At 35.7% G+C, this 14,433-nt stretch overlaps 1 protein-coding gene across 1 annotated transcript in view; it reads left to right on the forward strand.

Annotated features, from left to right (window-relative positions):
* The first annotated feature begins 1,268 nt into the window (after window positions 1-1,268).
* LOC146167108 (centrosomal protein of 290 kDa-like) overlaps window positions 1,269-14,433 on the forward strand; it is an 88,031-nt gene continuing 74,866 nt past the window's right edge. Inside the window, exons 1-14 of the mRNA XM_083380725.1 lie at window positions 1,269-1,459; window positions 2,562-2,666; window positions 2,812-3,012; window positions 4,684-4,839; window positions 5,346-5,528; window positions 6,371-6,583; window positions 7,680-7,841; window positions 8,723-8,891; window positions 9,471-9,556; window positions 10,188-10,367; window positions 11,513-11,643; window positions 12,073-12,214; window positions 13,338-13,475; window positions 14,074-14,229. Coding sequence (XP_083236851.1) covers window positions 1,280-1,459; window positions 2,562-2,666; window positions 2,812-3,012; window positions 4,684-4,839; window positions 5,346-5,528; window positions 6,371-6,583; window positions 7,680-7,841; window positions 8,723-8,891; window positions 9,471-9,556; window positions 10,188-10,367; window positions 11,513-11,643; window positions 12,073-12,214; window positions 13,338-13,475; window positions 14,074-14,229 — 2,202 coding nt within the window. The 5' untranslated portion in view covers window positions 1,269-1,279. The remainder of the gene's footprint in view (window positions 1,460-2,561; window positions 2,667-2,811; window positions 3,013-4,683; window positions 4,840-5,345; window positions 5,529-6,370; window positions 6,584-7,679; window positions 7,842-8,722; window positions 8,892-9,470; window positions 9,557-10,187; window positions 10,368-11,512; window positions 11,644-12,072; window positions 12,215-13,337; window positions 13,476-14,073; window positions 14,230-14,433) is intronic.

Genomic DNA, 14,433 nt, shown 5'->3' on the forward strand with positions numbered 1-14,433 from the left:
CTTGACTTAAGTCATTTGGGCAAAATGACTTGACTTGACTTAAGTCATTTGGGCAAAATGACTTGACTTGACTTAAGTCATTCGGGCAAATGACTTGACTTGACTTAAGTCTTTTGGGCAAATTACTTAGGTTGAATTAAAGTGCTTTCTGTAAGTCTTTTTTTAATAAAATTGAGCTATTTATCCAAATGTTTGCACATAAAACAATTTGTTTGCTATAAGTTGCGTTTTTCTCATTTTTTAGTTCAGTTATTGCTCATAATCGTACGAGATTAAAAATTCCAATAGTTCAACGTTTTATTTTTACGACAAGGACGTGACTTGAAGTTGACTTGCTCTAATTATGACTTGACTGGGACTTGACTTGCGCAACCGATAAATTGGACTGGGACTTGACTTGTTATTTATTCAAAAAGACTTGACTTGGACTTAAGTTATTTTACAAATAACTTGACTGGGACTTAAGTCATTTCAAAATGACTTGTTTACAACACTGCTGATTGGTGTACTGTAAACTTACCTGAGCGAGTTGGGCAAATGTCCAATAGGTAATTACAGAGGATTTGAAATGGATTAGTGAATAAATATTAGAAATAATGTAAAACTCGATGATATGGGCAAATAGCAGACCGTATGTCCGATTGCATTCCAGTGCTTTCCTGACTAAGATCTTTGATGTTAAATGCTTGCAAAAAATGGAAATATCGCCGGCCTAATAAGTTTACCCCAAAAAAATTGTCCTATTTTGGCGTAGGATTTAAGCCGAAAAAATTTTGGCGCAAATATTTGGCTGCCACAAATTATGGAATGTAATCAGAAGTTGGTGATTATTTTATATTTTTCATCGTTTTCAGTACTGCACTAATTTTAGATATAATTTTTTTTTTACAGTCGACCAAGGTTTATAAGTAATTTAATACATACTTATAATTTAGGTCTCGCTCAATATTGAGTTTTTAATCTAGGTCAGGGTTTCTTAACCGTGGCCCTCCGACCCCCCTGGGGGCCACGGAGCAGTGTTTGGGGGGCCACGGGCATAATCCTCAAAGTGTCACTAGTAACAAAATTTACCAGTTAACCTAATTTTGTTTTTAATAGTTGAGAGCCTTTCAAAGGGGGCAACGAAGCATAAAAGGTTGAGAACCACTGATCTAGGTGGTGCCAGTTGTCCGTTTATTAATTCAGCAACACAACATGTTGACTAAATCCTTTATATTACGAAAGTTATTAACCATGTACACTTTGTTTTAAGAGAATGTTATTAAAATTGTAAAGCATCATGCCACCCAACGTTAATTGGGATATAATCGATTCGGTGGTGAAAGGAGGATCAAAGACAGAAGATGAGGAATTTATGGAAGAAGCATTTACACAACTGAGAGATGTTGATGGCTCAAAATTTAAGGATGATCCACAAAAGCTACTTCTGCTGTTTGAATCGGCTAAGGCCATTATGGATGTATGTACACACATCTTAGTTTTTTAAAGGTTATGTGCAACAACCATATTGTACTTATCAATTTTCTTATCAATTTAAATAAATATTTAGTGATGTCCTGTCTGCATTTTATGACACTTTTCACTATATTTAATGTGTAGCTCTAAATTGTCAGGTGCAATTAATTTTTTTCAGGCTGATGTGTTAAAGGGGAATATAAATTCAGGTGTACACAAAAATTTACAAAAGGAAATTAGGTAAACATTTGTCACAGAATGCAATCTGGAGTGATGAACGAGAAGCCCCAATCAAAACTCAATTTTTGGCTTGTGATATACTTTTTACAAAATTAACTTTAAACTTTATAGCAAAATCCAAATTATAATAATTTGCCCAAACCTATGGAATGAAGAGAGCAATGGTGTAATAATTAATGACTATATGAAGTATTTATTACAAAAGATCTTCATTTGTGTGCTGTTTGATCTGCACAAAACTTGTTGTTTTTGGATGCCAATTTACCCCCAACCCAGTATAATGGGTTTATTCTAGGACTGCAGATTTAGTTAAAAATAACCACTCTGTCACAAATTTAATTATTGTAACCCTTTGAAGCGTAACTAACGAGCGAATCGGACGCATTTTGAGCACAGTTTGCAATCTCGGTGGTTAGAGACAAGCTGAAGCCTTATGCGATTACTTGGTGTGCAATGGTTTGCCTTATACTGATTGTCGTTCTGTCCAATAAACGTCTTGCTTGAGAAAGTAAAGTCATTCCTATCCTTAGCAGCTACTTTGGGGATCGTTTCCCGATCTAGTCTGTGACACACTCCAGGCAAAAGTTGATATTTTTTAGCAATCCGCTCATAGGGGTGTCATTTCACTCATCCACTCACAATAGATAATTGAAAAACATTTTACTCTATTCTAATCCATTTTTACAATTTACAGTTTGTGGCCTTATCAGTTTTATTTGACTCTAGTAATCTACTTAGTCTCACTTCAGCAAAATTAAACAACTATATCAAGTCCCGAGAAGTTTGCTAATTATAGACATTAAACCAGTAAAATACAATTATCTTGTTGTGATCTCTAATTTTTGTTCTAATCAAACCTGTTTTAGTACCGAGAGAAAACTGTGGATGCTCTCATGCAAGAACAAGCTGACATTCTTGACGACAAAGAAGCTGAAATCCAACATTTAACCAAGGAACTAGATGGAGAAAGGGTAAATTGTGTAATTTACCCATTGGTTATATCGCATAAAACTGCTTTTTTGAAAAAAAGTTACATTTAGACCCTTTCTGTTTTATAAGAATTTTTATTTTTCATAAGTGTGAAAAATAACAAGTTTCCCTTGAAAACTTTTGTAGCGATTTGGTGCCAGTGGAAGTCTTCCACAGGACGCTGAGTCATATCGAGCAGAAAATCGCCGACTCATGCAAAACGTGGAAATCCTTCAAGAAAACTTGGAAAACATAAAGCAGGAGCTAAGCGAAATAACTGCGGAAAAAAATGATCTAGATCAAGAACTGGACAAAGAAAGAAAACTAAGCAAAGATCTAAAAATTGAGGTACCATGCCTAAAAATATTATTTAACTATGAATGGTAACTTAACACCAGGGGCGTGCAACCTTTCATACTGCCGGGCCAAATATGTGTATTCGGATTAGACCACGGGCCACTTGCATATCTCGTCGTCTACCTGTTAGTGCAGTGGTCGACAAACGTTTTGTTGCGGCCCAAAGTAGTCTTTTCAGAGCTACTTGAAGGCCCACTACGTAAAACTACAACGAAAACTGAGGCGGATTCAGGAGGATATTTGGTTTTAGGGTGAAATATTCTACATATACACGCGAAGCGCAAAACATTTGCGTATACATAGAGTTGAAGTTGGCAAAAAATATAGTTTTACATGCTCACAAGACCACATTTGGCACGTGGGTCTTTCCAAGCTGAGCCAATTTAAAACATTATATGCCACACCAATTGTTAAAATAAAGTCCAATGAATGTACGGCTGTCATGCGGCCAACAACTACGGTACATGATAACACCAAGCTATTCAAAAATAAATTGTGGTCCACAGTTGGCCTACCACTGTGTTAGTGACTACCATAAAAAAAATTGCTCACACACGTACGTTACCGAACAATGCCACCTTAAAAGCGACTAATTTTCTCAGCTGTGCAAACTTATTTAGATCGAGATGTTCGCCGTAAAAAACTACTTTTTTGCTGCGCTGCGCAGAGAAATTTGTTTCTTTTTTTTACAACTCACATGAACATTGAAATTGAATATAAAACAATTACATTTCAAATGAGCGAAAAAGATCAAACGGACATTTTTAATAAGCTTTTTTTACATGGTCATAAGTAGCTATTCGAAAGCAAGAACAAAAAAATTGCAGCGCTCAGTGCAATTCACTTTCACACAAAGTTGTTTTTCACAAAAGTAAATTTACATGCTATATAAGGCGACCTAGACTAAGGAACAGTCAGGAAGTTTCAATATTTTAACAGTTACCTGAATGTTTAGTGGTGCGGGCCAAAAGACCAAAGCACACTGCGGGCCACATATTTTGGTTCCGCGGGCCGCAGGTTGCACGCCCCTGACTTAAACGAATAAATTATAACAAGTTCAACTTTATAAGAAAAAAGGTGTTCATCCATTAAATTAATGCCTGCTTTACTAAAGAATATTAAAGTCAAAGTTTTCAATTTTGAAAAACGCATACTTATTTTCAATAATATTAAGAGGAATTATATGGTTTTATCAAATCACAAATAATACCCTAATAGTCTGATGTAGGTGAAAAGCCTGTAGGTTAAAGATAAAATGATGCTATTTCATCTATTTTACTTAAAAATATATATTTCTGTAGCTAGTTTTCTTTTACTTGATGTATATATAGTTGTCCCAATTTATAACTAGCTGTTGCGGTTCAAATCCCGGCTTTACTACTTTTGCTACATATAGTTTTCCTTGCACTGATTGTAATTACAAAAATGTTGGGTTGCAACTGAAAGAAAGCAATTTATTTAAACCAGGGAAGTAAACATTTCCGTACCAATACATACTGCAATACTGCATAGGTTATAAAAACGCCTAAATTGCAGGAATAAATTTTTTTTGTGAAATCTATAGTTATATTCATATAATTTTGGTGCAAATTTTATGAACAAAAAAAGTAGTCAAAAAAATTAGTGTCAACAGTCATTTGCTCGCAACTTTTTTGCTTATAGGTAAAAGAGATCCGTCAAGAGGTGAGAGATTACCGAAGCATCATCGATGACCACCAGCAGCAAAAGTTCTCTGCAAAGGGACAGGAAAACACAGAAACCCGCGAAAAAATGATGGAGAAGAATGCACAAATATCCGATCTGCTCACTCAAATTACGGTAACAAACGGCTTGTTTTGTGACTTCCTTTGAACTCATGTTTATTTAATTTACTTAAATTACGATCAAAATCGGTTCGTTTTATGACTTCTTTAAAGCTTAAGGTAATTTGATTTACTCAAATATATAAAAAACAGTTGATTTTATCTATTCTTTAAATTCAAGTTTTAAAAATGAACCCAAATTACAATAATAAACATTTTTTTTTAATTCTTTTCTAAATGCAACTTGAACAATCATATGTCCTTGTCTTAAACTATTTAGGATTATGTTTTACATGGTAACACCTATAAGCAAAACCAAATTTAATTACATTTGACAGTACCTATTTCATGCAAAAATATAGTAATAAATATGTTAGTAAAATTTTTTTGCAATCATCATTTTATGTTAGTTACCATGACTTACAATTAAATATATCCATTTTAGATAAGAGCAGTATTGAAATAGAATAACTTTGTCCACAATATATAATAAATTGGAAAAAAACAAACCGTGTCTTTTAGAAACTGGAGGAGAGGAACCGTGAACTGGAGGAGGAGAAGCGCAACATCCAACAGATGATGGACAGCGGTCAGCAGGACATGGAAAAGATGGTGGATGAATATGAGAAAATGAAGAAACTTGTCGGAGTGTCGGATCATTTCACCGACGACCTGCATCGGCAAAATGCCCAGTTCAAAATGCAGGTCAGGTCCACACTTGTGTTATGAATATCTTAACATCATTCACCTGGCCTTCTACCAAAACTATCTTAACCCGAAGTTGCAATGCTAACTAATTGGTCTATGTTTATTAAGCAACAGTTTTAGGATGAATCTCAGCTATTTATTTGAACCAAAACGTTTCTCAAACGGTTTAGCAACAAGTTTGTTTGACAATAACCAGAACTTTTAAATTGATCCCAACCTATGCAGGAACAGAACAGTTTTCTGAAAAAATTCCAGCAAAGAATAATGCTTTGACCAGGGCTGCGGAGTCGATTAAAAATACCCCGAATCCGACTCTGGTCAATTGTGCGATTTTGACGAGTCCCAAGTCTGGTCCCGACTCTACAGCCTGTATTCCGCCTATTTACGTAACTAAAATAGCGTGGACACTCAGTAATCCACTTACAGGGATGTCGTATAATTTATTCACTTACAATGCGTGGTTGGAAAATTTTCACCATGTGCTATTCCACCTTTACAATTTCCAGTTGGCGGACAAATTAGTTTAAAAATTTGGTACTGCGCATGCACATGTCGGACCCTCGGGTAGTTTTACGTGGTCTTACTCGAGTCCCAAGTCCAACTCCAGCAAATCAAACAGACTCCTTGAGTCTCAAGTCCGACTCTGCAGCACTGGATGAAGGTTAGCTATTCAATTCAACCCGAAACTTTTGCAATGACTTTGGTTTGACAATAACCAGAACTTTTAAATTGATCCCAACATATGCAGGAACGTGGAACACAAACTTAAACAGAAAAGACTAATGCTTCGACCTACTTTTAAGTCGAATAAAATCTAAAGAGAAATACTCAACATCCAGGTGGCCGACTTCCAAGATCAGCTGCGCAGCAAGGCTGAAGAAGAGGACTCGATCGCGAACGCGGTGAATGAGAAGGTGGAGGAGTGGAGACGGAGGTTGCAGGAGCAAGATAAAGATGTTGCCGACAAGGCGCGCACCATCGCCGTCCTTCGAGAGAAGATCGCAGCCGCTTCGCTGGATCGTGACAGGATCAACGTGGAGCGATTGACAAAGGTGTGAGAGTTTGTTAAAAGCATAGCTGCTTCACTCATTTTTTTAACCCAATGGTTCCCAACATTTTGGAATCTCTAAGTGCCAGTAGTTTTGAAAAACGGAATCCTGGTTCGGAACCTCTGATTTTTAACCCATTGGACAAACAAAATAATTACATGATGCAAACCATTGTTAAGAAACCTGTGTTTATTCCTGGCAATAATGTTTATTCTAGGCAATCTGGGTCAACCTTTCTAGGCTATAAAGGCGTATATTTTTTCTCTCTTTTTCAATAGAGTAAAATCTGGAATTACGTTTTTAATTCATTCAATCCGAAACATCGGGTATCTGTGTATGAACGAAATACGGTGCATTAGCCATATTGATGTGTACTTTTATCGTATGTAAGAAGGCCTAGTTTTCCAAGGACTACTTACGGATTCATAAAGTAAAAATACTGATACACGTGCTGTATGCTTTTTTATTTTACTTAAAATTTACTACATGTTTTATCTCGGTGTTCTATACCATCAGTTTACCTGTAGTGCTTACTGTAACTTGACTGTAATTATGTTAACTACAGTGTGGTGTTAAGCAAATATTGTACCAGTATATGGTACAGGACAGTGTTTTAATGAATTGACTTAAGTGCGCTTAAGTCACTGTTTGTAAATGACTTAACTTGACTTCATTATTTTGCCCAAACTTGACTTGGACTTAAGTAATCGAGTGAATGACTTGAGTCGAAATTTTGGGAATGACTTGAATTGAAAAAATGTTTTGTTTTGTAAAATTCGACTATTTATCTCAATTTTTTTTTAAATAGTTGGTATTATATATGTTGTTTTTGGTTAAATTATTGTTTATAACAGTCGGCTAAGTTTACCAATGTTATGAGTTTATCGTTTTATTTTTATATCATTGAATTGACTTGGAGTTTTGACTACTTTAACAAATGATTCGACTTGGGCAACTGATGACTTGGACTAGGACTTAACAACCTGACTTAGACTTTAGTTATTTCACAAATTACATGAATTTGGGACTTGGGTCATTTCAAAATGACTTGTTTATAACACTGGTACAGAATACTAACGAACTTATTGCAAACATGTAGAAAGTGGAAGAAAGAGACGACCAGATCAAAGCCTTGCAGGAGGGACTAAACCAAGCCGTCAACGATCTGGAAGAACAAACCGCCATTGTACAAGATCTCAGGCGGGATAAGGGGACAAATAGAGAAACTCTTGCCTACAAATCGCAGATCAGGGAACTGCAGGTAACACTTTTTACAAGATCCAGGTTGTTTTTATAGACCGAAAAAAAAAAACAGGTGCGATAAAACCAGAAAAAAATTGTATTTCGGTAAATTATTTTCAAACTAAAAACAATTCTATTGTTGGGATGAGCAGTGGTTATCATTTTTTTAGTATTGTACGACCTATATATTGTGTCGTTTTTGCTGACCCATACAACTTGATTTTAGAAAAAACAGTTTAATAAAATGTAGTTAACTCCTTAATATATAAATGTAGTTAAATCCTTAAATCATCTCGATAAGGACGTTTGTATACGAGCTTGTACCATCTTCAGTTAATGTATCAAGGCGATACAAGCTCGTGTCGAAACGTCTTAATCAAGCTGATGTCGATCTACTCGACATTTTTGGCTTTGTAATTCATTATCAAGCTACATTACAGATCCGTGCATAGTGTACAGTGCCCTAAAATAAATATCACATGAACTCTTCATAAGTGCTTGTCGCTAATTTTATATTCTATATCTATTTAATATGCCGAAAAAATATTTGTACTCACGGCAACCGCAGTGTAATTTCACCCACTGCATTTTTTTGGAACTCTGCCTGATACCCAGAACTGCTTATCCACTGCTAGGTTTTGGGACTTATGTAATACAGTAACCTCTAAAACACAAAATGCTATACAGTTCCAATATGGCGCTTTTTAAGATTTGCTTGTTTTTTGCCTTTATCATCAAAAACCATTTGGGACGATAGAATTTTCATTCTTTGATCCCCAATCGACAAAAATAGTTTTAAACGACACATTTCATGAGTCACCTGCTCTACTCCTGCTACAGTATTCCGTAGTCTCTTCTAAGTTAAAACAACAACAGTTTAAAACCTATATCAAATTACAGAATGAAGTCCAAAAGCAGCAGTCGTCGGTTCGAGACGCCGAGAACCTTCGAACAAATGCCGAGAACGAAGCAGTTAATAACGACGCCAAGCTAACCGAGGCCCTTAAGCGCATATCCAAGCTGGAATCAGGGCAGTACGGGCTCACAGAAGCTGTCAACGAGATCAAAGGTAACTTTACTACCGGGACTCGTTAAAATCGACGGTATCGGTCTGTGGTTTCTAACCTTGCGGTGTACTGGTCTCTTAGGTGTACACTGATAAAGACTTCAGTATCGGATCGGATCCATTAGTTTTCATACTGGTCTCTTAGGTACTTAGAGTTCTCTTAGGTACGAAGAGTTTCATTAGACTTTTGAGCTTCTTTTAACTTTCAAATGTTGCCAAATTAGTAAGCTTCCTGATGTAACTGTTGGAGTACGACTAAAGAATAAGAAATATTCCCCTGTATCCGCAACATTTAAAATATTTTTGTTTCGATTTTGTTTTTTTGTGAAGCTTTCCAGTTGCCCCTTAGCAAAAATGCTAGTATGTGTATCGAAAAAACAAAGGTTGCACAGGTGAATGCCACTTTTAAGAAATATATGCATTCCTTTCTAAAGTTTTTTAAGTTTTCAATTCTATTATTACTTATGTTTTAAACGTTCTTTAATATGTATTTAGTGCCAGGTAGCAATCGTAAAAATCAATGCGTCAAATTGTTCGAACCGGCAAATTACTGAAATTATTTTTTCATTTTCTTTTCACCAGAATGCAAGGAACAAATCCGCACGAGGGAGCAAAAGATTCAGGATCTGACGAAACACATCAACCTTGTTGAGGAGAAGCTAAACGATGTAAGTTGATAGACGAAAAATTGCGCTTTATTTCGTTTAGTACAAGTTTTGCTTAACCCCTAATTGAAGTAACTTTGCCCAACGGCGTTTAAATCGGTTTAATTCCAAAAGAGGACCTGCCTTAGGAAGCAAATTGCGCACTACGAAAACCCTTTGCGAATAACTTTGTTTTAGTCATATTCACATCAAATTATTTCTGTCATCGTTCAAATAAATTGTTGATTCAACTTATTTTTAAAATGTTAATAATGTAATATAAATAAAAAAAGGTAAACAAATTCTCTATGAACCCATTTGAAACAAAATAATTTGTTCAGGATGTTTTTTTTAAACTTAACGAGACTTCATAACCAATTAATAAAAATTGAATGATAAAACGAGGGTTAATTTAAGGAAAAAGTCACCCAAAATTTTATTTACAAGTGTACAAAACAAGCAAGACAATTTCGTTTTGATGTATTTTATAAAGAGTTACTTATTTTAATAGCTCATTTTTTGTGCTTTTTGAGGTTAAAACACTTTTAGGTTTTTTTTTATCTAATCTTGATAGCAAATCCTAATGCGCAAATGATCTGGTGATGCTTAGAGGAAGAAATAAAGAAAACCCAAATATCTTCTTCTTCATTAACAGCTCCTGGAGGAAAACGAGGACTACCGGGACCGTCTGGGAGTCGCTCCTCGGAACCTGGAGGACATTGCTCACCTCCGGAAGTCCCGAGCCCTGAGGCAGCAGCAGTACAGAGCCGAGAACCAGGTCCTCCTCAAGGAGATCGAGAAGTTGGAAGATGAGAGATTGGAGCTGAAGCTGCAGGTATCTTCCTCTGTTTCAGTCCATGTGAGGGATGTCCGACAATTACGATAAAATATCGGAAACGCACGATAAGACCTACAGCGCATTAATTAAAAAGCATAGCAATCTATTATACCATAGTATTTAGACCAACAACATAATAAAGCCAAATACACAGTAATACCCACGAGAGAATGTATGTCTGTATAGTATTGGTGCTACGTTGTTCTAGAAATCTAGACTGATATCGGTTTGGTGACGGTTTACGATCTAACGCAGCGTTTTCGACCTTGAAAGAGCTATCTTCTCGGTTCTTGACATGTTGCTCTGAGTGTCCGTATGTCGTTCGTAAGTTCGGATTTGTTTGTCAATCGACCTATAAAAAGGCTCTAATAGGTATAACAAAACGTTAATATGCCCTGTGTGTTTTGAGGCAGCGAAATGGCCTCTCGAAGTATAGCTGTACACAAAAATATGGGTATTTGTACCGAACTTGGTTAAATAGTGGTCTCTTAATGCAATGTCTTATTTTTTTAGGTGTCACGAAAGACAAATTTAAAAAACGTATTTTTACTGTTTCCTGGTAATAAGTAAAGGCATAGTTTAAAACCCCAAGTAAATAGAAAAATATGTGCCATGATGAAAGACGGTTCTTTAGCTCCATGTTTTTTTGTTTTTATTTGTGTATAAAAATAGGATTTTTTTAAAGCGCTTATTGCGTTGCTGGTACTAATCGATTTATTGCGGGAAAAAAACATTATTCTCAATATGTTTTTTTGTTAAGTTTTATATAGCGGTTCTTTCAAATTACTTCAAAATGGCTATGAACTACTATTGTAATGCATTTTGTTTCTAATCCTTCATTTTACTGTTGGTGACAAAAATAAATGCAATTTCTCCTTCCATTTAAAAGTGCAGAAAATATTATAGTTGTACTCGAAGTTTTGGGTTCCGTATTTTATATAAAGATCACCAAATCACTAAACGTTTTCATAAAGGGCAAACTCAACTTTATTACCTCGATAATCGTTAAACGAAGAAACTACACATTTTTATTAAACAAAAACTGTCGTGAAATATCACAGTACATCGAAAGCTATTTAAGGTGTTACTTGAAATCAGTTATCAAATGGAGATTTAACCACGATCGTTATTTCTTGCCGCAGGTTCGTCTCCAGGCGCAGTCTTACACACAGAAGGCGATGGGCGAAGGCTTGCATCCCGACGACTTCAACGACATCAACAACTTTATCGACCAACTGAAGAGAAAGCGCAAACTGGGACAAACCAGCGACAAGTAGGAAATTATATGAAAATATGTGCTCTTATTAATTTCGTTCTGGAAAAATTGTAAGTATTTCAGCGGAATGATGACCCTTTTTCCCCCAAAACACGGCACTTTTTGTAGAACGTAAATTATTCCACGATGTTTTTATTTTTTGTTGTTTACAATAATTGCGTTTTATTTTAGACAAAAAAAAACACAAAAAAGTGCTCAGAAAGTGTTCAAACTAAGAGTATAGCAAAATACTTCATGCTTTTTGTTAAGCTCCAAAAGATAAAATCACAAACAAACTAAAACACACCTTAAGAAAGTCAAAACTGTCTTTAAACATATTTTTGCCAGATGAAGGTAGCTCACACAACTATTCAAACACAAAAAAACACTAAAAAAATTAAAACGGTCACTTTGAATTGGCTAATAAAGTAAGCATGTTTTGCACAGGAGCGTCAGTCGAAGCGACTTTGACGTGAGCAGACAAGTGGAAAAAAGTCTGGCTCAAGAAATGAACAAGTTGAGTGGAGAGGCTGAAGTAACAGCCAGGAGGTTGAGTGAAGCTCAAGCCGACAACATGCGTCTTACCAAGGTAGGAAATTGTCCTGTTTTTATTTGTTTGTTTTAAGAATGTGAGAATTCGTCGTCGACTTTTTAAAATTAGTTTAGCAAAATTTTATCAACATTTTGGATTTTGATGTTTGGCATTTTTTGACAATACAATTTTAGTACGCAATACGCATACAATGCATGAATATGAAACAGTCACTGACTTTACCCGAGAAAGTCTGGCGTTGAACTCACTTATATGGTGTCACAACTGTCACATATTACAACTATTTATCATGGAAAAAGGCTTTGGTCGATTTAACAAAGTTTGTCCCTCTTTTTTGGTCTTTTGGTAACCTGCTCGATTGCTTGTGTCGTTGTTAAACGGCAGATAAACTACCTGGTTATAACATATACGTGGCCTATCTATTTTACGCTTTGTAACTTTGTTACACCTTTTTTAATGTGCGGCGCGCGTAAAAAAATCTAGGTAAATCATTAAACAATTAAGATAATACGTCTTAGAAAAATAGGAAAATAACCAATTTTACCGTCATAAAAAATCGCCACTTAAATCTAAATTATATCATTGAACCCTGAATACGAATTGCAATTTTTATTATTTTTTTCGTTTTCAATGCAAACCAAAAAATAAGCTATGTAAATTATTGGACTTTAATTCAATATACAACTAAACATAACAGTGGAATCTGCAAAAAGAAGCAACTACAAATACAAATTGCTGCTGTTGTTTATTACGTTTCTGTATGTGTGGTTTAGAGCATTTATTTCGAACATAAACTGTATCAAGTAGACTGTTTTACGTGTCATAAAACATTAAAAAATAGTCAAAAATACATTCACCCTATTTGTCTAAACTAATCAAGTCCAGGGTTCATGGACGATTTATTGTTGTTGATCACTTTTTAAGGCCCGTTTACACTACAGCTGCGCTGAGCTGAGATGGGCGTAAAATTGCGTTTGTACTATGGCTGCGTAAGAAGTAAAAGCGTGAAAATCGCTCCAAAGCATAATTTTTTGCTAGCTGCGTAACTTTTTTACGGGGCTTGAGTTTACCATAGCGTGAACAATTCAAATGAAATACAAATTACACTTTGGTCAGCTCAGCGCGTGTAGTTGTGTAAACGGATGCATATTTGTTTCAGGAGAGCGAGCGAATAGCAACTGAGAACGAGCAGCTACGCGCCGCCATGAAAGACACGCTAGAGGCGCTCAAGAGCTCACAGAACGCTCCGCAACGCAATGACGTCATCAGGGTGCCGTCGCTCGAAAGATTGCTTCACGTGAGTTTGCGCGATAAGAGATATTAGTTACCAATATTTACCAATGAAAACATTTGGGTAGGAAAAATAGCTGTCAGTAACGTGTTGACTGTTCTTGAAGTTAGAAAGAAGTTCAATCAGCTCTTTTAAAACAATCTTTTGTAAAAAGTGTTCACGCAAACTAGAAAGCGTAATGTATCCAACATGTTAACAAATAAAAGCTATTTATTACTGTCAGCCATTTTGTCTATCATAGATTCATTATGCTACACTTCCATTGTTTAAGTAATTTAGGCCCTCACAGTGGTGGTAAAACTAAAAAAACACGCATTATTTTAAACCAATGTTTGGCTCATCGCTTAACCAGAAGTTTGGAAACTAATACGATGCGAAATATTTCATATAACTTTAAACTTATCTTTAAAAGTTTAAAAAGTGAATATTAATTAGGGTTATGACGTTGAAAACGTTTACAAAGTCATATAATAACTACTGTTATAATATTCACACAAAAAACTGCTTGAGATTTTTTAAAAGGCGCACACTTCCTTTTTTATTCGGGGTTTGTGGATGTCGATGCGATTTCACTGCTTAATGTTTAAACAAACTTCTTTTGCAGGCCATGGAGGCTAAGCAAACCGACGAAGGGTCAGGCTTTCTGCGAGGCCAAGTTGACCAGCTGACCGGCCGGAACGACGAGCTGCGGGCCGAACTTAAGCACTTGAGGACAGAAAACTCGGCCTTTGTGGCCAAGACGGAAAACACGCAACGCCAGGTATAAACGCATACATTTCGCTGCTTGAGATACCTCGTTATCTTTTTTGAGCTTAAATTTCTTGTATTTTAAGCTTATTGTACTGATGGCACTTTTTGTATTTTAAGCTTATTGTACTGTATAGCACTTTTTTCGGCAATTGATAAGTTTAACAAATTGATAAATTTACTTCCAAATGAGTGTTTTTTAATTTTTAATAGTAAT

This window comes from Ascidiella aspersa, chromosome 1 (assembly GCF_963924565.1).
Source record: "Ascidiella aspersa chromosome 1, kaAscAspe10.2, whole genome shotgun sequence".
In the NCBI taxonomy this organism is placed as follows: Eukaryota; Metazoa; Chordata; class Ascidiacea; order Phlebobranchia; family Ascidiidae; genus Ascidiella; species Ascidiella aspersa.